Consider the following 25,500-nt stretch of genomic DNA (forward strand, 5'->3'; position numbering starts at 1 on the left):
GTTTAATAATAATTGTAACCCAATCTCCTTATGATTCTAATATGTGGTTAAAATTTTTTTTTTCTGTTGAAAGTAGTTGGCAGAATGTGTAACATTGTTCTTTAGTAATTTTAATCATCACTAATGAGGAATGGGTTGGCATCATCAACTGTGAATATTGGGGCTTTGGAGATCATATTTTGGATGTATTCTTAAAAAAAAAAAAGAATATTTGTGGAGAAAGGAAAAAATTCATCTTGACAGAGAGCAAAAAAAGCAAGACTTGTCTTCCTCCCTCTCACCATTTTAAGAGGCGTAGAAATGAACTGATAAAAACTTACTCTGCAATTTTTACGTTTACTGAGAGAATGTCCCACATACAAATACGTGTTTAGTACTATGCTTTCCATTAAGCTCATGGGTCATATAATAGAATGAGATAATTTCGTTCATCGATTTAGCTAATACTTAAGGGCCTGTTATGTACTAGGCTCTGTTTTATTTATTCATTTATTTAATTTTTAATGTTTATTTTTAACGAGAGAGAGAGAGAGAGAGAGAGAGAGAGAGAGAACACAAGCGGGGGAGGGGCAGAGAGAGAGGGAGACACAGAATCCGAAGCAGGCTCCAGGCTCTGAGCTGTCAACACAGAGCCCAACAAGGGCTTGAACTCACAAACCACAAGATCATGACCTGAGCCGAAGTCAGACACTTAACCAACTAGCCACCCAGGCACCTCTACTAGGCTCTGTTTTAGATGGTAGAGATACAGTAGAGAATAAAAAAGACAAGAGTCCTGCCCTCATGAGTCTTCTGTTTTAATGAAGGGTGGAGATAATAAGAGTCAATGCTATGAAGAAAAAAAATACAGTATCAAGGGGATAGAGAAAGAAACTGCTATTTTAGGATGGTCTCTGATGGCATCGTTTAAACACCTGAATGAAGTGAGAGGTATAGGCTTTGGTCATATCTGGACAAATGCATTTTAAATAGAAGAGGAAATCTACAGATCCTGAAATGGCAGTATGCCTGGCATGTTTGAGGAACAGCAAAGAGGCCAACGTGGTTAGAATGGTAAGGGATGAGAGGCCAGATATTTATTCTAAGCCTGGGAGGGTCTTGAGTAATAGAGAAACCTGAGCTGATTGAGGCTTGAAAAGGATCTCTCAGGCTGCCGAATGGAGACTAGACTGTCAGGTTATTCTAGTAGTCTGTGAAGAGATAGAGATGGCTTGGGCTGGGGAAACCAAGAAGGAGCCCGTGAAGAGCAATCAGATCTAGGTCTGTGTTTATAAATCGAGCAGTGAGGATTTGTTGGCAGATTTGTACACAGATTACACACAGTGAGGTGTGGAGGCAACCCAGGGTTTGGGGATGAGCATCCATATGGAAGGAAGACGGTGCTCTGTGCTAATCTGGGGAAGTATGGGGTTGAGGTATAGAGGTTGCGGTTAGAGATACAAATGTGGGAGTCATCTGCTCAGAGATGATGCGTGGAGCTTGGGTAGTAGATGGTATCACCTAGGGAGGCTGCGTGGAAAGAGAAGTCCCAGGACTGAACACTAGGGCTTCAGCATTTTGCAAAGCTGAGGAGGAAGACACAGCAGAGAGTATTTAAGGAATAGCTAGTGAGAGGAAACCAAGAGAGTGTGATATCTGGGAAGGGAAATACGATGCTTCAGCAAATGGGTTGCTAGAGGTTATTTTGGGACTTTCAGCTTAAGGCTACACAAACATTAAGAGATGTTGGGAAACTGCTGCATTTTATCCTTTCTAATTCACATTTCTGTAGTTTTAAAAGTATGGTTAAATCTGAGAAGTGACATGTCATTTTCTATCATCTCTATTTTTAAGTGCATTTTATTGAGACTAAGTAGGTAGTTTGGTGAAAGAACTTAAATGTATATGAAATCGTTTTTAATGCTGGCTTAGTTTACTGCATGTCTTTAAATACAGCATTGTTTCAAATTTTAGTAATTGGTGATTTGCCTATATGTGATGAATTGTAGGCAGTTGTCATACTTCTGTGTTTTGGCTGCTTGAATATACATCTAAAATGGCCAACATGTATTGCCTTGTTTATACGTGTTATACAGATAATTAAAATGACAATAGACTAGTAAGATAATTTTAAAGATACTGTAGGTCCTCTAATTATTCACTGATAGCTAAGAATAAATACATATTTTTGAAAGTTATTTATTTTAAATTTTATAGTATCTTAATGTAAAAGAAGTGCCAAGAGGCAGTAGATACCCATTAATTGTAGACATATTAAAACTATAATGAAATTATTATGCTTTATCATATTTTCACAATAATAAATTATAACCTGGTTCCCTAAAATTCAGTTTGCACAAATTTGTACTAGAGGGCTTTATTTGTAAGGTTAGGTTCTTCTGGGACAACAGAAAACACAGAGCAGCTTAAACAAGACAGAAGTATTTTCCTCTTCCAAAAGAATACCACACCTAGAAGTAGGGTAGTGTTGTTCATGGATCTAGGCGCCTGTCTTTTTGTTCTGCTGTCCTTACCACCCAGCTTCGGCCTCAAGCTAATATGGCTGATTCAGTTTAGCCATCACATCTGCATCCCAGCAAGCAGGAAGAAGGTAAAGGAAAGAGAAGATCTTCCCTTCCAGGATACTTCCCAGAAACTGCACATAACAATTTTGTTTTACATCCCATTGGCCAGATCTTACTCACGTGGGCACACGTTAGCTACAAGGGAGTAACTCTGGGCACTTCTGTGCTTATCTAGGATTTGGGGTTCCCATTATTGACAGGTATAGGTGTCAGTGTGCAGCTAGCGATCTCTGCGCCACTGGGCTTTTTACACAATAGGGAGGAACCGATTTTATACCAATGTGTGTTTTTTCTGTGTTAACGTATAAGTTACCTAATACATACTTCATAATCATCCCATGAATTTTGTAATGGATTTAGCACAGGAATTTGCCCTATATCCAACCATACCTATCTTTCTCTATATTTTATCAACTAGGAAGTCATTACAAGATAGTGATTAAGAGTATGGAGCCATGCTGTCTAGGATCATATCTGCCAGTGGTGTAACCTTGAGCAAGTTTTTTAACCTTGCACAGGGTCTTTATCTTCAGAGGAGAAGATAGTCGTACCTAAATCACACATCGTCGTAGGATTAAACGATTGGTCAAAAAGAACTTAGAAAAGCTCCTGGCATGAAGCGAGCCGTCAAATTTTAGCTATTACTATAAGTTGGCATGTTCTTAGTGGAAGTAATTTTAATGGTATCCCAGGTAAAAGTAAATTATCTATAAATTTAACTTGTAAAGATGTATTGATATTTTGCTGTGATTGAGGAAAAGGGACCAGATAATTTAAAAAGAAGTCTGATTTGTTTATTTCATTTTGGTGTGTTTGGCTAATTATATTGAGAGATTTTCCTGTTTGGAGTACTGTATTTTAGAACATGTATACAAATACACATTCTGCAAATAGGTATCTATCTTTTGAAGTTTTTGTGTAAGGTGTGCCTTTTAAGTCCATTCAGAGCCAAGAAGTCAAAAGACTATTAGCAATGAAAATATACTTGTGTCTTGGGATAAGTAAAGCGAACAATCAACCTGTTACAAGATAATTACGTGGCGATTCAAAGTTGAGTGTCTTTTGAAGTGGAACCAGGCTTAAAGCTTTGTGCAGTTTACTTTTGTAGGAGGTCTTCCCTGAATCTATGGCCTTGGTTAAATATTCCTTGTGTTCTTCATACAGCGTGCTATACATAATTCTTTTAACACTTGGCAGGCTTTATTGAAGTTGTTTCTGTCTTTCATACTACATCATAAACAGAGACTCATTCTTATTTGTATATTCTGCATCCTATACACTTGTAGGTATACAAGACAATGAGCTTGTTACAGTGAACAGCAGTACGGGTTACCACTTTTGTAGGGGTTGTGATTTTCATCTCAAGTCAGAAATAACAGCATTTTTTCATGGCCTTAAATTATTCTCTAAATTTGGTCATGTGCAACAAGATGTTTAGAAATAGGCATATTTCCAAAGTAAGCTATGATACTTGGGGCAAAGTAATGCTCTGTGATATTGAAATCCAGTTTAGGAAAGTTCTGCCTTCTAACTCTGTATTCGGTACCTTTTGTACGTACTGTCTTTATTTCTCACTCCGTACTAAAATATTAACAACAATAGACTTATTGTGTGTTTTTAGAGTATGGCTGCTGTATTAGTTTAGCTGGTGTCATGTGAAATGCAGAAGTAAATAAGAGTGCATTGTCTTTTGAAGGACAGTAACATTTGTTTCACCTGTTGAGCCTAAAAACAGAATCTGCTACGGTTAAATTAGAGCCCAGATGAAGTGTGTGTATATGCATAGGTGTACGTGTATATCTATAACTATATGTCTAATATGTATATTTTAATGTTAAAATTGAATTATCTCCCCCACTGGCAGGTGATCAAGTTCTTTAGTTTCATAATTAAAACAAAAGCCTCTGTTTTGTATGGGATGTGTGGGCGTAATACAGGGCCTCAGAGTGTGTAGGGTGCTTGCTGAGGTGGTAAAGCTAGACACAATTAATCTATACTCCTTACTAATCATGTCAGATTCATGCGGAGAGTTCCTGGTCACTCTTCTGGCGGCTGTGCATCCTGCACCATCACAGGATCTGCAAAGGGGCTGCACTGAAAACTGCTGACGTGCCATCGCACAGACATTTCATTCTAGTAACTTTCTCAGTGGATTTTAATGAACCTTTCTAATAGTCCATCAGAGATTCAGGCATTAGAGGAAAGTCCTGTATTTTAATGGACTCTAAACAACGATCATCCTTAATGTTGGCGTTTAGTCAAACAAGTGTTACGATGTAGAAATGCTGAATAAACCACAGTGTGTCCCTGCGTACCTTTTTTCTTTGCCACAGTGGTCTACGGTCCTGTCATCCTTTCCGCATGTATCAAGTGCAGAGCTCTCGTATGAGGAATGACTCAAAGGAAATAGGAGGCTACTATGCTCTTAAACCTTAGTATTTTCATTTTTTATATTTTTATTATATCAGTTGTAAACTTTGAACAGGTTAAACTTGCAATATGATTTATAATAATATGTTTAAGATGTTTTTATCAAACTTCCTTATTTACATACAGCTATATATAAAACTGTTGAATTAAATGGCAAGTTGTGATGAGTTTTTGCTACTCATTTTTTATTTTAATATTTAGGTGGTTTTTTAGTTAGGAATATAATAAATTCCTTCAGGTTTTATTTTTTGAAAAAGAAAGCTGTGAAGAGAATTATAAACAGTTTTGAAAATATTTAAACATTTTTATATCCTATATTAAGTGTGAAGGACTAGGATACCTATATTGTTCTTACATTTCAAAAAACAAATAGGCCTTATTCTCTAGGCATTGCTCTGAAATCACATTGTCCTCATATGATCTGGGAACTAAGGTTAACTCTTTTATGTTTTGGTTTCAAATCTCAAAAGATGATTTTGGTTAATATGTTTCGAGTTAAACATTAGCATTTTTTTAAGAAATATACTGTCTTCAGTAATTTCCTCCTTATTCATTTTCCTTTTTTTTTTTTTTTTTTTTTTGCCTTTCAAATAGCTCCATAATCTTAAAACTTCCCTTTCCTGTCTTTTTAAAGGTCGACTGAGCTATCCACATCCAGGAACTGATAATCTGTTGATGTTAAATGGTAAGTTGTATACAAACATTTTATGTTTCCAGTTGACTTTTATAAATAAATATAATTGAGTACATGGTTCTCTATACCTTGCATATACATAGAAGTTAAATATTTTATAGGTATAAAGATAAAGCTACAGCGTTTGCTGTACAGAAAGCAGAATTAGGAGTTTGGAATGTGCCTATTTCTGATCTCTGGCATATAAATTCTAGCTGTCAAAGCAATTATTGCAATGTATTTGTGACAGTATGATTTAATTCATTGATCACAGATTTTGGAGATCGTCCTGAGTTTGAATATTGTCTTTCTAGTTTTTGGTATGATTTTGTTTAGAAACTTCTGTGAGCCTTCATTTCCCATCTATGAAATGGGAATAACAATCTCAAGGATTATTATGAGAATTAAATGAGATGATGATTGCAAAGTGCGTAGAACTTGTTACTTAGTATAGCACTTGTGCTTATGTTAACTAAGGAATGAATATACTTGTGACTCTGTAAATATGGTGATCACGCTAACTTAATTTATTCTAACTAGAAAGTTTACACAGTGAACTTCACCAGAGTTAGAAACAGGATAAATAAACTTTCATTAAAGTTTGTTCTCCTTCTGTTGGACAAACATTGTTTTCAAGTCCCAGTACTTAGCACACCCGTGACTGTGGGAGTAGACATGGAAGGTGAAAATATCCTTCATACAGCTATTTTTAAATCAGAGGGTGGACAAAGAGAGAGAAGTAGAAAGAAGGAAAAATAGACAGTCTTACTTAAAAAACACATAATTATATCATTAGAATGACTTGGCTCTTCTATTTCAACTAAAGCTCTGTTGAAAACAGATGATAGGGAGGTTGGGGAACAAAGGTTGAAAAAAGGCCAGTGTAAAGCTAGACCTTGTGAACTTATACTAAGTAATAAAGACTCTAGTGACAGAGGGGTGGGAATAAAGTCCAGGCTTCCTGGGAGATTGGCAAGGTGTCAGATAGAATTTTGGAATGAGAGAAAAATTGAAGAAGCAGGGTGTCTGTGGTGCGATTGATTGCTTCATTCAACTTTAGATTGTTATATATTGAGTTGCCCACCACGTGCCAGCGTAATCTGAGCACTGGGGTATGTGTTAGGATCTTGAAGGATGGTTAGAGGTCAAATTGGCAAGGTCCTAACACTGGGGCCTAATTGTGCTCTCTAGCTGAGGCCGTGTCTGGGCTGGACCTTACAGCAGTACAGCAGGCCGCATTCATGAATTCAGTGAATTATGGTGCTTACATAGACTTTGACCAGAAGGGCACTAGAAATCGCATTCCAGGACTTCTTCAGTCAACTTTTTTTCTACCGTGGAATTAAAACAACACGTCACTTGAGTAGCTGGTCTCTAAACTCTGTATCTGTGACTAAAACTTACATTGATGAAATTGAGTTTACAAACTGAAAATAGATCATAATTTTGTATTATCCTCATGACTTGATTTATAAAATAACGATGGGATTAAGCAGCAAGCTCTTTATGTATTTATCCTGACTTCCTCAAATAATTTGCTTTTGGGACGTTCTGTGTGATAAAGATCATTTCCATTTTAACTTCTAAAAACAAGTCAGTAGAAAAACTTGAATTTGTGTATATTTCACATACTCTGTTAAGATCCATTTGAAGGAAGGTGCTGTATGAGACAGTTTGTTAGATGATTCACAGATGATCTGGGATTGCTGTGTGCCTACCACACTAGCACGATTCAGAAGTATGTTGCAACCACAATAGAATACATCAGTTATGTATGAGCAAAGAGCTTAGGAGCCACAGTTTTTGCACTAAATATTATTAAGCTAATTGAGTTCATCGGTTGCCTGAAGCCTTCATAAATAACCTAGATGTTAGGTTATCAGTGTTTTATCACCTAGTAGACACAAGAATATTTTATTTCAGGCAAGAGTTGAACCTTGTGGACAAATACGCTTTTTCATTATGTGAGCACTCTTCATGGCCTGCCACTTGAGAGCCATGTTATGTGCTCGATACAGTGAGCTGTCCTGGACATTCTGAACTTCTTCTGGCAAGGGAGTAGGGGACAGAAGAGATAATGAAACTAGGACATCAAAATGTGTTTAGGTCAGTAGGGACAATTTGATCCAGAGAGAAAAAAAATTATTTTGCTCATTTGGGAGCATTGTTAAGAGGGGAGCAGAGGTCAAGAAATTGGGTATATTTATTATGATTGGGAAGTATTTGAATATTAAGAATTTAAGTAATTTTTTCTAGACATCAAGGTCATTGAAGAGAGAAGTAGGCAAATGGCAAGAAGGAGTAAGGGGAAATTTTCCTTGAGCTGCTTTTAATTCTTACAGTTCAACTATATTCTTAGCATATTGTCTCCCTAGGAAATATGGGAATTAAGTGATGTCAATACCAAGCCTCTGCCTGTACTAAATTATTATTAAATATTATTGATTAAAGGAATTGTAGCATCTCAATACATAGACCTACTTTTTAAATTATGTCACAGATTTGAACTCATCATTAGCAACTAAGTAAGTTGTATTACTTAACCAATAAGCATAGCTAACATTATTGACTTTGAAAATCAGTATTTGGCAATAAATTATAAGTCAGTGGTTTTGTGTGTGTGTGTGTGTGTGTGTGTGTGTGTGTGTGGTGGTGGTGGTGGTGGTGGGGTTAACAATAGTTAACAGTAGTTGGTAGCACAGACTCTGGAGCTAGATTATCTGGATTTAACCCTAACTTTGCTATGACCTTGGACAGTTCACCTAACTTCAGTTAGACTCAGATTCTTTATGTCAAAAGGAGATAAAATGCTGCCTGCTTCAGGGGATTGTTTTTTGAGAAATGAGGGAATTCATTCATGTAAAGTGTTTAGAACAGTTTCTAAAAGTGAGAGTTAGCTGTGACAGTGGGTGATGGTGAATAGTGACAAAATGACTTTGAAAGAGTATTAATCCTGTCTTGTGAATACATAAATTGTTGGAGAATATAAATTGAAAGAAGACATAGCCAATGTTTTCAAGTATTTGAAGGATGTTCAACATATATGTAGTGACCAAAGAAGGTTTGTCTTATGTTACTGCAGAAAGTCAAACGAGACCCATTTGGAAGAAGCTATATAGGAACAAAATGTGGGTCAAAAGCAAAATGACTGTCTCACAGTGCTCCCTAAGGAGTGGTGCACATGTCCCATGTGGTACCCAAGACAATCTTTGGTGGCGCACAAATACATATTATAATAAATGCATGACTATAACAATTTGAGAACATTCCTTAGAAAACACAGAACTGGAAGAAATCTATGATGTTACTAGGCTATTATTAGGTGCTAGGCTTGAGTCCATTTAATAAAAATAATATTATAAATACTAGTGTAGTTGTTATGCAGATAAGGCAAATGTTGTAAAAAGCTTTCATGAGTCTGCCTTCCTGGTCAATTAACATTATAGTTAAACTGTGAAATATTCCTTTAACGGATAAACAGGGAATGGGGTAAAGGTCAGGAAGTTGGTCAGACTGGGTAAAACTGTGAAATACCTCTAACAGATCCTTATATTTCAACCTCTCTTAACTCAGAAAAAGAGATAGTATCCCACATCCATATGTCTCTTGAAGTTGTATAGACAAAATAAAATTTAACAATAAAAAAATGCCATAGAAATATAACTGCAGGTAGGCTCCTGAACATACCATGTTCCTCCATCTAACTAGAAATCAAGTTGAATTAAATGGTGGAGACTGCTACCATTGAATAAATATTGTAGAGGAGTCCGAACCTAACACCCAGAAGCACTTTAGGGAAGTAATATTATATAGGAATGGGTAGATTGTCTAAAAACCAAAATGCAAGCACTATCTGAATTTAGAATGACGGCTTGAATGTTGTACTTCCAAGTGTATAAATCTCACATATTTTATTCTCAGTAGGAAAAAACAAAATAAAACCACCTGTTTTCCATAGCAGTGAGGACCAATGCAAAATGATGTATCATTCAGGTGCTTGTATCTGTTTGGATCATGTTGTGCTCCCCTCACCCCTCTCCCAAGGAAAAATAGCTTATATTTTTATTAGTACATATGGCTTTTCAAAAGGGGGACAGATAGCAGAAGTACAGGGGGATGCAAGCTAGTTTGAAATTTAAATTTGCTGTCATTAGCCATATACATCTATGTTTATAATCAAGGGCTTGCTCTACTGTTTGGGAGGAGAGAGGTTATGTTTATCTTTTAATTAAGAAAACTTAGTGAAATTGTATTTCTGAGGGCAGAGTCTCTAAATGTACTGTATTAAGTCCTGAAAATAGGAAATTTGAGTACGTAATCCTTTTTTATGCTAATGGAAATAAGTGGAGTAGATAACAGATTTATTTTAGATCTTGAAAAGGATAATTTGGGGGTATATTTCTCTCCCTGGTTTTGGCTTTTCAGAGCAAGAAATAAGAATTTCTTTAGTTTCACACCAAGAGAACTTTAACCTAAATATTTCTGGCTAATTTGTTATGTTTCCTTATCTGTTACTCCAGCTGCAGTAAATCAGGTACCACAGCCATTGCTAAGAGCCAATATGTAAGGGCACAGAGACACTGAAGAGAATGTCAGAATCATCCTTTTTCTTTTTTAGTAGCAATGGGTTAGAACCTAAATGAGATTATTGATAACCCAGGACCAAATTTTAAACTCACTCTTGTAGGAAAAATTTTTTTTTCCAAAGCTTTATTATTATTATCTTAAAAAATGTATGTGGAGGGGCACCTGGGTGCCTCAGTCCAGCTTCAGCTCAGGTCATGATCTCACGGCCCGGTCCGTAGGTTCAACCCCCACGTCGGGCTCTGTGCTGACAGCTCGGAGCCTGGAGCCTTCTTCCGATTCTGTGTCTCCCTCTCTCTCTGCCCCTCCCCCCCTCACGCTCTGTCTCAAAACTAAAATAAACATTAAAAAATAATGATAAAATAAAACATATATGTAAAAAAATATAATCTAACATACATACACACACACACACACACACACACACACACACATATTTACACACGTGTGTTAAATAGCCAGTTCCTCACTTCTGAATGCCTGGTAATTTTTAGTAATAAGTTTTATAAAACTTAGGTAACTGAAATTGAATGTTCTAAATAGTTTTTATACAAAAATTGCTCACTTTTTTTTCTAAGTCCTATTCTAAATGAGTTTGGAGGGGCATATTGTTTAAAGAAGTCTTCCTTAATTAAAACTTAATGAATAGTAATTTAATGATTTTCTTTTCTCATTGGGAACTTTTGATAACTCTGAATCCGAGTTATGGTGGAACAGAAATTCACATAAGAAGATCTCATGTAGGAAAGTGAGTCCGTACTCCGTTGTTTAGTGTGATGATAGCAGATTGGTTCTTTCCATGACAGGGGATAGGAAGTGTTTCACATGATCTAGCTTCATCTGCAGGCAGTTCTATTTTTGGTAATGTAGAGAGCTGGAATTTGAGAGTTGTCCAGAAAATAAGTGCAATAGCTCTTTACAGAACTCTAAAATTCCTCAGGTATGAGGTAGTTGGAGAACTCTTCTAAATAATGTGTTCAAGCCTAGGAATGAGATGAGACCTAAGATGCTATGAACATTCATACGTATTTTGACTATTTTAGCATTGAGTAGCCTCAGCAAAGAACATAACAGCTGAGAATATAAACTGGTTGTCGTGTCATTAATTTTCTCAATAGGTCAGGAATTGTGGACCACGTTATCACTTCCTTATAATTCATAACTTGACTTTAAACTTGATGAGAGTAGTTTTATTTGCTTTGTAAATGATCCGTCTTCTACACCCATGACTGAAATTCCGTAAAGCAAATCTATACTGGATTAATATCATTTCGATCATGCCTGGAGAGAAGTAGGAAGCCTAACTTCTTAGACTTGTGCTGTGACCGTTTGGGAGCCTATTGACCATTTCCACACTTAATACAACGATTAAGACTGCAGGGAATTCACTCTTGTATAGTCTGTTTTTGACAGCTCTTTTAAAATTCCTACTCGATTTTCCATAGTTGATCCGCTATCTCTTTGAGACCCTGTGTTTTTAAGGCCTTTATAAGTCTTCCAGGATTTCCACAGCAAAATTCTAAATGTCACTTCCGCCCCTACCTCACCCTAAACGAATATGTATGTCAGGTAATCTATATGTAATGTATACAGGTAATGTACATCTAAGCTCGATAGACACACAAAAACACACACAGGTAAGCTTGTATATAAACTAATGTACAGGTCAGACAATCTGCTAGGCTGTGAGGTAGCTGGAGCTCCCAAAAAGGTTAAAACTGCAGTAGTTACAGCTAAATAAAGACAATGGAGAGGCAGAGATGCAAATGAAGTTATTTTGTATAACAGACTCTGTTGTAAGCCTTGTATTTATTGACTTAAAGTGTAATGACTAAGGGTTACTGTAGGGGTATTAATCCTATATTTTCACCTGTGGGCACACTTCTTTATATTAAAGACTCACATTGTAAAACTTCTGTAGTAGAATGTATTTAATGATGTGAAATGTTTTCCTTTGGTCTTTGCTTTATACTTTTGGGGAAGACTACATTTCTGACAACTCTTAACATATGTTTCGATTTGAGATTTATTCAGAAAGAAACTTTCCCCGGCCAAAAAAAAAATTCATAAAACATGGGTTAAGATCTTGATTTTAACAGTGATTTTTGTTTTAGTTTACTGCTTTGATTTCATATATTAATTCCAGGGTAAAAATACTCATTGTGTACTCGGATTTGCAAGGAGGAATTATTTAAAAGTAAGTTGCGGGTTTTATCAAACTGGTAGTTTATTATGGAGAATAAATTGCAGTGTTTTTTCTCCATGTGGAATTATGTAAACTGCTAATAAGGTAGTTTGAAATGTCTTTCTGCTTCATACTTCTGAATATTTAACATCTGTGCTAGTCTGTGATGATACTAAGAACAATTTGTATCTAAATCCCTTTTACCCCAGAGAGAGAGAGAGAGACATAAGCACTTAGATAGAGGTTATAAAATGTACCAGAAGGATTGAAAGCATTGGTAACTGTAGTGTATCATTAATCATTTTTTCAACTAAGCAAGTTTGAACATGGATTGATGTCTTTACCTTCTATCTAAGCTCTACAGGCTTCAGAGTATCAGTTTAACATTGTTATATCTTTTCATACCTCTGTGTCTTCCAGTACTTTCTCCACACAGGGCTTGATATAATGTGAATTGGATTTGAATAGCTGTTTGTTGGACTGTATCTGCTGTATCTCTCTTTATAATTAGTAAAATGAGGATTTAATTAAAGTTGTTTGCATTTATTACTTGGGATGCTATTTAACTGTAAGGTGTTACATATTACCATCTTGATCAGGTGAAAGAAATATTTATTCATGAATTGGAGCATGTATGAGAATAAATTGCATATTTCCTGTTAATTTCATTTTATGGTACAGTGCAGAATATATATATATAATAAAAGTGGTTTGTAAATGGTAAAACACATGCAGCTATTACATGGGGACATTGTCCTAGCTCTTAAAACAAAGTAGTCCTAATCACTAGATGCCCACTTAGCTTTTCATATCACAGATATTTGTATGTGTGGGCTTGTTTTTAGTTCTGACATTTTACAATTTGTCCTTTGTTTACATGCAGCAAGGAGTTATGGGCGAAGACGAGGTAATTCCTTTCTGTTTGCTATGGTATAACTGTTTTTAATTGGGTTTTACTGATCAACTCTATAATTAGCCTAGATTTTTTTTATGCACTGAAAACTCACAGAAAAGTTATATTTTGATTTGCACACTTGTCAAATTTTTGAATCCTGTATCTCCTAACTTTAAAGCACATTTCCATACTAATCTGGTTACTTAATAAATGTTTTCCTTTTAGACTGTCTAGACTCTAACTGTTTATTTTCATACATTTTAAAGTAAAGCTGCTGTTTATAGTTTGCTTAAGAAAAATGTTTAATAAACACTAGTGAAGGTGACTTGCAAGGCGATTTTTCTGCTCTCTAAATCTGTAACTGGTTGCCATACCTATGTATATAATTTCCAACCCTAGTTTATTAGTTTTATGTCTGACCCAGTTGAAACTAAATAATACCAGATAAGCTATTGTTAACACTGGTGTATAGAAATCATGTTGCTAACATTTCTGTGTGTCTTTGGAGAATATAATGCTTTCCTTCTCCCTCCCCGGACCGTGCAGGCACACTCACACGCTCTGTCACACACCCTTTCTCTCTGCCCCACAACAGTCTTCCTCTCTGGTTTCTTGCTATCTGAAGGACAAAACGAGGCCTCTGAGATGCCGGACTATTAAACCTCTTTGGAAAGCAGCTGACAGTGTCTGTGGCGCTTTAAACTTGGCTTCTCTTTTGTATGTACAGAGAGACTGAGAGAGAGAAAAGTACATGGGATGCAAAGAAGCAAAAGTAGCTTTACCTGCTAGCTTATCCTCTAAGTGCGCAATAATCATGATACTTACGTAGCTGTCATAAGGACCAAAATGAGTAAAAAGGGTTTTCCTTGACCCCTGAAATCTCCCTTGAGCCATGGAGGATAGACCATAATAATAGTGCCTTTTGATACATTTTATAACTGCGTGCCAGTGCTTCACTTTCTTTTCATGTGGTCATGAGTATGTGCACTTCGAAAACAAACAAGCTAAATCTTTCTGCCACTGCTGATGACAGAAACAAGTATTCTATGTTCTTAAGTAGTATTTCCAGTTTTGTATTTCACATTGTCTGAATTTAACTTCCTTTTTGGAATCTGTTTTTTTCCCATGCTTGACTAAGTCTCTTGGTTCTTTAGCTTTCTTAATGAAAAAATTATAGGATATAGAAACTCAAAACTCAGACGCTAAAGCTGAATAACTTTCTGAAGGTTGCGGCTAGCAACTGAGAAGAGAGGGGGAAGGTTAGAACTTTAGTACCTGTTCTCACATCTGTAGACTGCCTTGTTTCACTCTGCTTTTTAAATATGGAGCTTCGGTTCTTGTGGCAAAACCCACTTACTAAGCTGTGCTTTTTAGGTATTTTTGAAACTACGGAGCATATTTAATTTAGGATCTTTTCCTTTTATACACTTTCATCTTTTAACCCTAGTGGTTTATTCTTAATGTAATTTGGCATACTCCAACTTAATATCAGGACCTAGGAACTTCTCAGGAACTGGGTGTCAGAAAGTCCTGTTGTTTATCATCTTTTTTCTCAGTTTAATAATGGTAGACTATGATTATGATATTAAGAAAAAGCAAATTTTTCTTCTTTCAGATAGAAACTTATTACTGCTCTTCATGGCTCCCAGAGGATAGAGATCTATAAGATTTCCTCTACTTTAGGACTGCCTGTCAGCTTTGGAAGAAAGAAGACTCTCACATGGTCCTAAGGCTTCTACAGAAGCTTTCTGTAGGTCGGAACTGACCTGTCATACTTATTTGGCTTAGTGTGGAGGGATAACGCCTGAATTTTCCTCTCAAGTTATATGGCGTTAGTAATTTTTTAGTTGGTTCTCTGTGAATAGTCGGAGTCTGCTTTTAAAATTTCAATTTTGGGGGCGCCTGGGTGGCTCAGTCGGTTGGGCGGCCGACTTCGGCTCAGGTCACAATCTCGGGGTCTGTGAGTTCGAGCTCCGTGTCGGGCTCTGTGCTGACAGCTCAGAGCCTGGAGCCTGTTTTGGATTCTGTGTCTCCCTCTCTCTGACCCTCCCTCGTTCATGCTCTGTCTCTCTCTGTCTCAAAAAAATAAATAAACGTTAAAAAAAAATTAAAATTTCAATTTTGATAATCAAATGAAAAGTGTACCTATTATAAATACCTATTGAGAAAGTTATGTGAATTTGAAAGTACTTTGACACAGTACGTAATAAAACATTAAAAAAAAAAAAAAAAAAAAACCACACACATACCAAAGGAATGACTCAGAAAAGACTAGAAGTAGCCTGGCTCTCTTCCTATTTTCTACTCATTTTTTCCCCCTTCTGTGCTAGATACAGTGCCATTATCACACTGATAATTTTTTAACTTCCAAGATCCCCCTTTTATGGGCTTCATGTTTAACGTTTGGTCCATCAAAGGAGCTGCATTTGTTAATTTTATTTAGTCATTTTTCCTTTCTTAAAAAAAAAAAAGTCTTACACATATCTGATCTACTGCTCATGTGGGATGTGTCACAATAAGTTGATACAGTTTGTACCAAAAATGAGACATTGCTCTCCACCACTGCAGTAGTCGGTGAGTAGCATTAACTTCTCATAAGACATTTTGACTTTGTAGTCCACTTGGGGAAGAACTATATTTTTCTTACTTGCCACCTTAGACTCACCTTTAAGCCCAGGCACAGAGGAGCTGTTTTCATTTAAAAGATTTCCCACTGGACTGCAGTCAAACCAAATTACTACCAAAACGACTTTATATATTTTAATTTCCTTAATAATGTCAATAAGAACTTCACATCAGGCTGTTTCTAGATACTAGTATATGAAATATACCTTAGGAATATTCAAAATTTAATTGTACTGGAAGTAATTAAGAAAGAGCAAGTATTTCTTTCCCTGTTTTTCACTTGCAACCTGCCCCAACTCCTCTGCGTCTCTACACCCTAGGAGCCATAAAAAAGTTCTACCTCAGAGCTGCCTGGGGGGCAGGATTAGGAAGGAGGAAGACTCTCATATGGGGGGGCAGTCTTTAATATATGGAACACTATCTTTTGTGTTTTATTTTCTGTTCGGCATTTCTTCCATTCAATTCTGAGAGTGAACGTACTGGTCTGGGTGGGAGTGTGAAGAGAGGTGTGAAGTGTAATGTAAGTTCTATCCCTCCTCTTCAAACGTTTTTATATTGCCATCTATTCCTTTCGTAAAGGGTTAAAGGGCTACTGTGCTCCCAAAGGAACAAAAATATAAGCGATATTTTAACAAATAGAAATAGAGCCTATTTTAGTTAATAGGACTAAAACATCATAATGCAATCTTTTCTAGCAGGTAATCTCAAAGCTTGAATTAATAGCTTGTATATGGAATGAAATAGGAGAAATTATTTTAAAGGGAATGAAATTATGGAAGCTCAGTTAGGGAGGTTGGATTTATTTACACTATGTAGCCATTCAGATTTATGCACTGTAATAAGCAAGGAATTATTAGTAAGACAGTATACTATGTATTGTTCTAAAATTGACCCCGGGATGTTCTGAATTGGTTCGATTTGGTTTCAATCCGTTTGACTCTTAAACAATCTTGTCAAGTAGCCCAAGTAAGGGTGCACCCCCTAAATACCACCACTCTCAAATCCTTTTATGATGAAATCAAGGCTGAAATTCTTCATCTTTGGTAAATGCTTTTGATACCTGTCAAAGAATGGGCAAAATCTCCAAAGCATGAAAAAAAAGCCAGAGTAGTACTGGAAGACAGAGGTCAGCAAACCGGCCCACAGGCTACACCTCCTGTTTTTATAAACAAGGTTTTATTAGAACACAACAATGCCCATTCATTTACTTTTGTCTGGTTGCTTTGGAGCTACAATGATGGCAGAGTTGAGGAGTTACAACAGAGAATGTAAGGCCCACAAAGACTAAAATATTTTTTACTCTCTGGCCCTTCACAGAAAAAATTTGCTTACCCCTCCTCCTTGAAGAGACTTACTCTGCCTAACTCTACACCTATACCCAGCCAGACCAGTTTCTAAAAAGAAACAAAATTTTAGTGAACTTACGGCCAAGTATAGTATGTCTAGAAGTTAATGTACAAAGATGTAATAACTAGGTTATAATTGATTATTAAAATTAAATATCCATCCCCTATGTGAAAAGGATGAACCTATTATTGGGACAAAATCTCTTTAGGTGATAAGGGTACCTTAATAGCTTCTCAGTTCTTTGGAAAAGCATGCCTGATCAGTGATTCTATCTGATTAAACAGGTAGTGCTTGAGAAAGTGCAGTCTCAAACCTACTTCTATTGTTTTGATGGTGGGTTTTTTTGATCCTTTCATATTAAATAAAAATCATGCCATCACATTGGTAGATTTTCTACTCCAATAGAGTGACTGCTAAGATCTTAGAAGATGAGAAGAATATTCATAGTCATCTTTAATTTATATAGCTTGGTTTTTATTTTTAGAACAACAGTTAGTAAATTAAAGTACAGGATAACACATTGAGATCAAAGAATTATGCCTAGATTCAAGTCATAAATTGCCTAATTTTGTACAAATGTTTTCCTTTCCTGCCTCCCCCTTTTTGATATGTTGAGAAATTTCTCTATTCTGGGCTTCCAAAATAAGGTCAAAATCTGAAAATATAGGGGTGGTTTGGGCATAGGCACATAGCCAGTGGAGTAAAATTAGTAATTGCTTACAACTCCTCTAACAGCACATACCAGAAAATCATGTACTGGTTGCTAACCATCATTCTGTCACATGGCCTAGTCATAATTTAGCCTTTAGCCCCATCTTCAGTTAAGGAAGCTCCTAATCTGGCTTTTATTATTGTGTGGAATAAACATTATTATAGGAATATAGAAAAATCTCATGCATTCCCTAAGCCTTTTTATTTAAAATATTTTGAAATGAATAATTTGAATCCTAATTGTCCACATAACAAATAAGGCTCATTCATATTTGAGGTAGTGGCTGTGTTTCTTTACTATAAAACCTTTGCCAATTTTCTGTTTTGGGAAAAGGTATATTGTTAGTCCTGTAATAGGAATATAGATCCTCTAACTTTGCCTTCACGTGAAAAGGATTTTGGTGACCTGTTTAAAAAAGCCCTGGCAATACAGAAGCTGTATTAGACCCTTTCATTGGCAATGATTAGGCAACCTTCATTTATTCTTTTTTTTCATATTTTTCATATCTCATTCACCTCTTACTACTTCCTCTGTAATTTTTATTGTAACTACTATTTTACCTTTCAGATTTTTATTGTACATTTTAGGTGACTAACTTACCGTAAGGTATTTTACTTGAAGTAAGTAGGGCTTTTAAGCACATAGTTAAGAATGTCTCCAGTTTTCTATATTTTACCTTGATATGGCCTTTGGAATATTTCTGTACTTTTGCTCAAGCAAATATCTTCTACCTATAAAGCTTTTCCCCTCTTTTCTCCTTTACATTTTTGTCTCTAAAACTATCACATTCTTTGTAAATCTCTTAAAGAATTCTTAGTTAGATGCTCACTCTAATCTTGGTTGTAACTAACCTCATATTAATTCTCATGTTTATGTTTATAGCATGCGTGTATGTTATAAATGCCTATGTATATTACAGACAAATAGGGATGTATATACATCTTAAGTTAGAATCACTGAAGTAGGATTTTTGTGTAACCATTCATACTTGTTGCCTTGTAGTATTAGTCAAGAATGTCATAACAATAGTTAGAGAATATAAATGGAGCATTTGATGTCAAGGTCAAATGATGATTTCTAAAATAGAAAAAAAAAAAAAAAACCCTACCCCTTCAAACAATGCAGTCTAATTACAGTTTAAAATTCTTTTGACTATAGAGCTTGTTGATCAATATCCTTACTTTGCTGCTGGTTTTAACAGCATGGAAATCTCACCTTTAAAATTATCTATCTAGGGCACCTGGGTGGCTCAGTCGGTTAAGCGGCCGACTTCGGCTCAGGTCATGATCTCACAGTCCGAGTTCGAGCCCCGCATTGGGCTCTGTGCTGACAGCTCAGAGCCTGGAATCTGCTTCAGATTCTGTGTCTCCCTCTCTCTCTGCCCCTCCCCTGTACATGCTCTGTCTCTCTCTGTCTCAAAAATAAATAAAAACATTAAAAAAAAATTTTTTTTTAATTATCTAGAGAAAAACAAAAAACACATCTAATTACTATGGTAAGAAGCTTAGGAACAACCATATCCAGTTCTTTTAAAAGAAGAAACATTTGGGGGCGTCTGGGTGGCTCAGTCGGTTAAACGTCTGACTTCGGCTCAGGTCATGATCCCATGGTTCGTGGGTTCGAGCCCCACATCCAGCTCTGTGCTGACAGCTGGGAGCCTGGAACCTGCTTCAGATTCTCTCTCTCTTGCCCCTCCCCCACTTTCACTCTGTCATTGTCTCTCAAAAATAAATAAACATTAAAATTTTTTTTAAATAAAAGAAAAGACATTTTAAAATTTCATAAGTAATTGCTTTTAGATACTTAAAAATGTCAGTCTCAAAGGGAAATTTAAGATTTTGTAGAACAGAAATTACTGTCAGTTATTTCTTTCTTACTGGTGAATAGAGTCATTATATGAATATACCACAATTTGTCCATTAACCTACTAATAGACATTTGAGTTGGTTTCCATTTGGACTATTGTAAATAAAAGTACCATCAACATTTTTGTATCCTTTTTCTTTTCTGTGTGTGTGTGTGTGTGTGTGTGTGTGAGTGTGTGTGAGTGTACATGTGCACATAAGCACTCGTTTCTCTTGGATATATAAGAGCAAAATTGCTGGTTTATAGAATGAATGCATATTTTAACTTTATTAGAAACTACCAAGTAGCTTGCCAGTTTTACACTCCCACAGAATATAAGACTGACTTTGTACTGTTAGCTTTTTAATTTTACCTACTCTGATACATGTATGTGATGTCTCATTATGGTTCTAATCTGCATCTTCCTGATAACTAAGGGTCATATGAAGCACCTTTTCATACCTTGTAACCCATTTCATTATACTCTTTTGTCAAGTTTCAGTACAAGTCTTTTGTCCATTTTTAATTCAGTATAAGTGTTCACTTAGAGGAGTTCTTTGTGTATTTTGTCCTATTTTCTGGTAGTTGCTTGTCTTTCCACTTCACTAACACTGTCTTTTGATAAGCAGAAAAATATTTAATTTTGATGGAAGTCCAGTTGTTTTCTTTTATCTTTAGTTCCTTTTAATCCTAAGAAATCACTGCCTATCCCCAAATATCGTGAAGAAATTCCAGCAACTTTGTTGTTTTATCTTTCACATTTAAGTCATTGATCTTTCTTGAATGTATTTTTGGTATGGTGTGAGAATAGGGATCAAGGTTCCTTCCCCACCCCCCACACCTGGATATCCATTGGTTCACCACCATTTAAAAAAAAAAAAATTTTAATGTTTGTTTATTTTTGAGAGAGAGACTGTGAGCCAGGGAGGGACACAGAGAGGGGAAGGCACAGAATCAGAAGCAGGCTCCAGGCTCCAGGCTCTAGGCTCTGAGCTGTTAGCATAGAGCCTGATGCAGGGCTCGAACTCACAAACTGTGAGATCGTGACCTGAGCCAAAGTTGGATGCTTAACCAACTGAGCCATCCAGGCACCCCTCTTCACCACCATTTATTGAAAAACATCTTCCTTTCCACATCGAACTGCATGGATACTTTCGAAAACATGAAGTGACTGTAAATGTATGGGTCTGCTTCTTGACTCTGTTTTGTTCCAGTTAGCTATTTGCCTATCCTAAGCGTTACATTCTTTAATTTTTTTTTTTTTTTTAACAATTAGTTTATTTTTGAGAGACAGAGCGCAAGCTGGAGAGGGACAGAGAGAGAGAGGGAGATGCAAAATCTGAAGCAGGCTCCAGGCTCTGAGCAGCCAGATGTGGGGATCGAACCCACGAACCACGAGATCATGACCTCAGCTGAAGTCAGACGCTTAACTGACTAAGCCACCAAAGCTTATGATTATTTTTTTATATTATTTTATACTATTATTATAATTATTAATAATCATAGCTGACCAGTAAATCTTGAAATATGGCTGTATAATCCTCTGACTTTGTTCTTTTATGTGATTTTTTTTAACTGTTTTGAATTCTTTGATTTATCATAAATTTCAGAACTTGCTTGAGAGTTTCTAGAAGACAAAATGTGCTCGGATTTTGAATGCCATTGTATGCAATCTATACATGAGATAATTTCACATCTCACATGTTGATTTCTTCTCTCTATTCATTTATTTCAGTCTTGTAGAATTTCTGAGCAAATTTTTGTTTTCAGTGTAAAGGTCTTACATATCTTTTGTTTAATTTATTCCTAGGTATTTGATGAGTTTTGATGACATAAAGAATGGCACTATCTTAAATTTTTTCCCTATTATTATTGCTGTCATCTGGGAATAAATTGATTTTTGTAAGTTGATTTTGTATTTGTCCCGTAGCTAATGCACTTACTTCAAGTAGTTTGAGTCTTTTGAATTTTCCATATAAAATCATGTTTGTAGCACAGACAGTTTTACTATTTCCTTGCAAGTATTAAACACTTTATTTTTTCATCTTCTTGCACTAGTTCTGCCAGGATCATGTTGAATATAAATAGTGAACATCCTTCCAGATCTCAGGGGAAAAGCATTAATAGTTTATCATTAAAGATGTAAACTGCAGGTTTTCAGTGCTCTTTATCAGATTGTGGAAATTCTTGCCTATTCCTAGTTTGCTGGGAGTTTTTAATCATGAGTGGCTGTTGAACTTTATCAGATGCATTTCTTACATCTGTGGAAATGATTGATATTTCTAGTTCCTTGTGTTAATATGAATTACAGTAATTGATTTTCAAATGTCAATCAGTCTTATATTCCTGAGGCGAGCTCCACTTAATCATGATGTATTTTCCATTTTTATATATTTCTAGATTCAACCTGTGAATATTTTCTTTACAATTTTTGCCTCTTGTATTCTTGATACATAGTTTTCTTGTAATTTTCTTGCCAGGTTTTTACTATCAGGGTTGCAAAACTAGGTAGGAAGTTTAGCTATTTATGTTCATAGGCTCTGTGTTGGTTGATGTCCCCTTTTTCATACTTAGTACTGGTAACTTGAGTTTTCTAATTTTTCTTGATGAACTTGATAAACTCTGCTTAGAGGTAAATCAGTTTCATGTTTTTGAAGAGCCATTTTTGGCTTTGTTGACTTGCTATCATGTTAGTCTATGTTTTATGTCATTGACTTTATTTTTTTATTTCCTTCATCTTTCCTTGTGTTTAATTTGCTATTCTTTTTCTATCTTTTTGTGGCAGAAACTAGGATTATTTTAAGCATTTCTTGTTTTCTAACATGCGTGTAAAAGTAGTTTTCCTCTAAATATGGAAATTTTCCTCTAAATATGTAGCTTATGCTGCATCCCATAAATTTTATGCTGTGTTTTCATTATCATTCAGCTTCATTCTTTTGAAATGTAAGAACCTGAAAATATATCCTAGTTTCAGAGCAAAAAAAGGAGGAAGCTAATTGAATTTTGGTTGAAAACTGTTGCAAATATTTTAGTCCAAATTATTTTATAATCCAGTTTTACTTCTCTCAGCACACATCCTTTTACCTTTGCTGTAATTTTCATGCACTAAATGTAGGTATGTGTCATTCTCAGAAAGCATGTTCATAGTGTACTGTATGTGAAGTAGGTCATTACTTAGAGAATTGTATTAAAGTTGTGTTTCGAGTTGAATTAAATTGGGTGATAAGGAAAGATAATTGGCAAGATAAAACATGATGTTTTGGGGGATGCCTGGGTGGCTCAGTCAGTTGAACGTCCGACTTCAGCTCAGGTCATGATCTCACAGCTCATACGTTCGAGCCCTGTGTCAGGCTCTGTGCTGACAGCTCAGAGCCTGGAGCCTGCTTCAGATTCTGTGACTCTGTCTCTCTCTCTCTCTCCCTCCCCCACTCGTGCTCTGTCTCTCTCTCTCTCTCTCTCTCAAAAATAAGTAACATTAAAAAAAATTTTTTTTATTTAAAAACGTGATATTTTTGTTGTTGATGTATACTCAGTTAACTCCTCTTTTAAAAGAGCATATAATTCCATAGCTTTTATGGCTTCTATAAAGAAAATGGTCAGATTTTACAGCAATGAAGGTTCTTATTAGTATGTGTAATATGTTCTTAGCCTTTCCATTACATCCTTTGTTTAGCTGAGCTTTGGTTACTAGATTTTAGACATATAGATTATGGATGTTTGATAGTTGCTTTACTAACTATATTTTATTTATTATAGTTAAAGTGGTATTTTGTAATACAGAATCATCGTTAAATGCAGTTATAATATGAATATGCTTACAACATTATAGTTAACACAGAAAATTTAAATCCTTTTTGGGTCATGACCTCTCTTACGTAGTGATTTCCTTTGTCACCGTATTTAGTATTTCGATTTAGACTCTAAATATTTATGATCTGTATTTTTTCTCAAGATAAATGTTTGTTAAAAAGAGTGCATATCATATTCATGGGCCTGCTAAATTCATATGTGTGTTAGGGCACTTTAGAGTGAAATAATTTCCAATGTATTGGCATGTCTGAAATAATTTTTCTACTAAAAACTAGTTAATATATGTGTTTTTCTGCCTCATATTATTCCTTTTAAAATACAGAATTATTGAAGTCCACCTTAGAAATTGAACCAGTTACAATATTATTTATAATGGATCTTGATTTTTTTTTTTTGTTAAAGTAATTAGATAAAATACTTTGAAGGGCTTTCTTTCTGTTGGTCAGATTATTGACAGATTATTGTCAAATAATGTCAAATTTGTCAAATAATGTCAAATTAATGTCAAAACAGATTATTGACATTTGTTTTTCATTGACCCTTATTTCTAATAGCAAAGGTATTGGAGAAGTTAATTATTCACAAAGTTCGCATAGGCATCTTTCAGAACATCTTATTTAAGTTGAATTTGAATCTGTGCTATAATTTCCTATTCCTGTACAAGTATGATCTTTCTACCTGGTTTTGATGTTAAAAACTTCCAATTCTTATTTCCAACATCCAACCAGCTACAGTTCACAGCACGTGAGTCCCCTTCTCATCCCATCTTTCAGTCTGTGCAGGCCATCACATTTCATATGGCCTTTGTTGATACCACTTGCACTGTTATGAGTCATATCAAGATGATGAGATAGTTACTTTTTTTTAAGTGTATTTATTTTGAGAGAGAGAGAGGGAGAGAGAGAATCCCAAGCAGGCTCTGCAGTGTCAGCACAGAGCCCAGCGCAGGGTTATTAGATCTCAGGAACAGTGAGAGCATGACCTGAGCTGAAATCAAGAGACAGACACTTAGCTGAATGAGCCACCCAGGATCCCTATTTAATGACGTTTTATGACTTGGATATATTAAGGTACAACGCTACAGATTCCATGCATTGTTTCTTCATCCCCCCCACACCCAAAAAAAAACAAAAAACAAAAAACTTTCATTCCATCTTGGAAGAAAAACAATTTGTCTGCATTCTTTTTCTTTTTCCATCAAAAGAATCGTCTCCTTTTGATGTCTTTACTTTATAAAACTCTACATGCAATGTGACTTACATCCAACTTCACTAAAATTGCTTCCCTTCTGAAGATCGTGCATGTCCTCAAACAGTTGTCATTTTTTCAAGTGTTTATCTTAACATCTCACGTTGGTACTTCATTGCTCTTTTTTTTTTTTTTTTTTTTCTTTAAAGCTTTGTTCACATTTTTCTTTGGAACTGTTATAATAATGCTTCGGCTTCCCTCATACTTTTCTTACCACTCCTTTCTCGTGCTTCTTGAATGTTCCCTCACTTTCTTGTAAGTCTCCCAAGGAACTACCCTCATCATTTGTCTCTGAAGTTTTCATCAGTGATACTACAAAGAATTTTATAACCTGTCACTTTTGTAAAGTTGACTCTCTTCTCGAAAATGTGGCTCATTTCCTTCCTCCATTCCATTTGCATCTGCCCACCTTATTTTGAATTCTGAACATCCTCTCAGCATGTGAAGCTGCACTTACCGATCCTCTCTTTTTCTTCTTTCTTTCAAGGTTTTATTTAAATTCCAGATTGTTAACATACAGTGTAATATTAGTTTCAGGAGTAGAATTTAGTGACTCATCACTTACGTACAACAACCAGTATT

At 35.7% G+C, this 25,500-nt stretch overlaps 1 protein-coding gene across 8 annotated transcripts in view; it reads left to right on the plus strand.

The window, feature by feature from the left end:
• The window catches only part of CPEB2 (cytoplasmic polyadenylation element binding protein 2), a 72,256-nt gene that overhangs the window by 25,807 nt on the left and 20,949 nt on the right, over positions 1-25,500 (plus strand). For 5 of the 8 annotated variants that reach the window (XR_009616525.3, XM_060655415.3, XM_060655410.3 and 2 more), the window contains 2 exons: positions 5,629-5,679; positions 13,320-13,343. Coding sequence is in view for 7 of the 8 variants with exons in the window: in XM_060655415.3 (XP_060511398.3) it covers positions 5,629-5,679; positions 13,320-13,343 (75 nt within the window). In the remaining variant the exon portion in view is untranslated. The remainder of the gene's footprint in view (positions 1-5,628; positions 5,680-13,319; positions 13,344-25,500) is intronic. The other 3 variants (XM_060655411.3, XM_060655419.3, XM_060655413.3) reach the window with 1 other exon arrangement.

The sequence above is a fragment of the Panthera onca genome, chromosome B1 (genome assembly GCF_046562875.1).
Source record: "Panthera onca isolate mPanOnc1 chromosome B1, mPanOnc1 haplotype 2, whole genome shotgun sequence".
NCBI lineage: Eukaryota > Metazoa > Chordata > Mammalia > Carnivora > Felidae > Panthera > Panthera onca.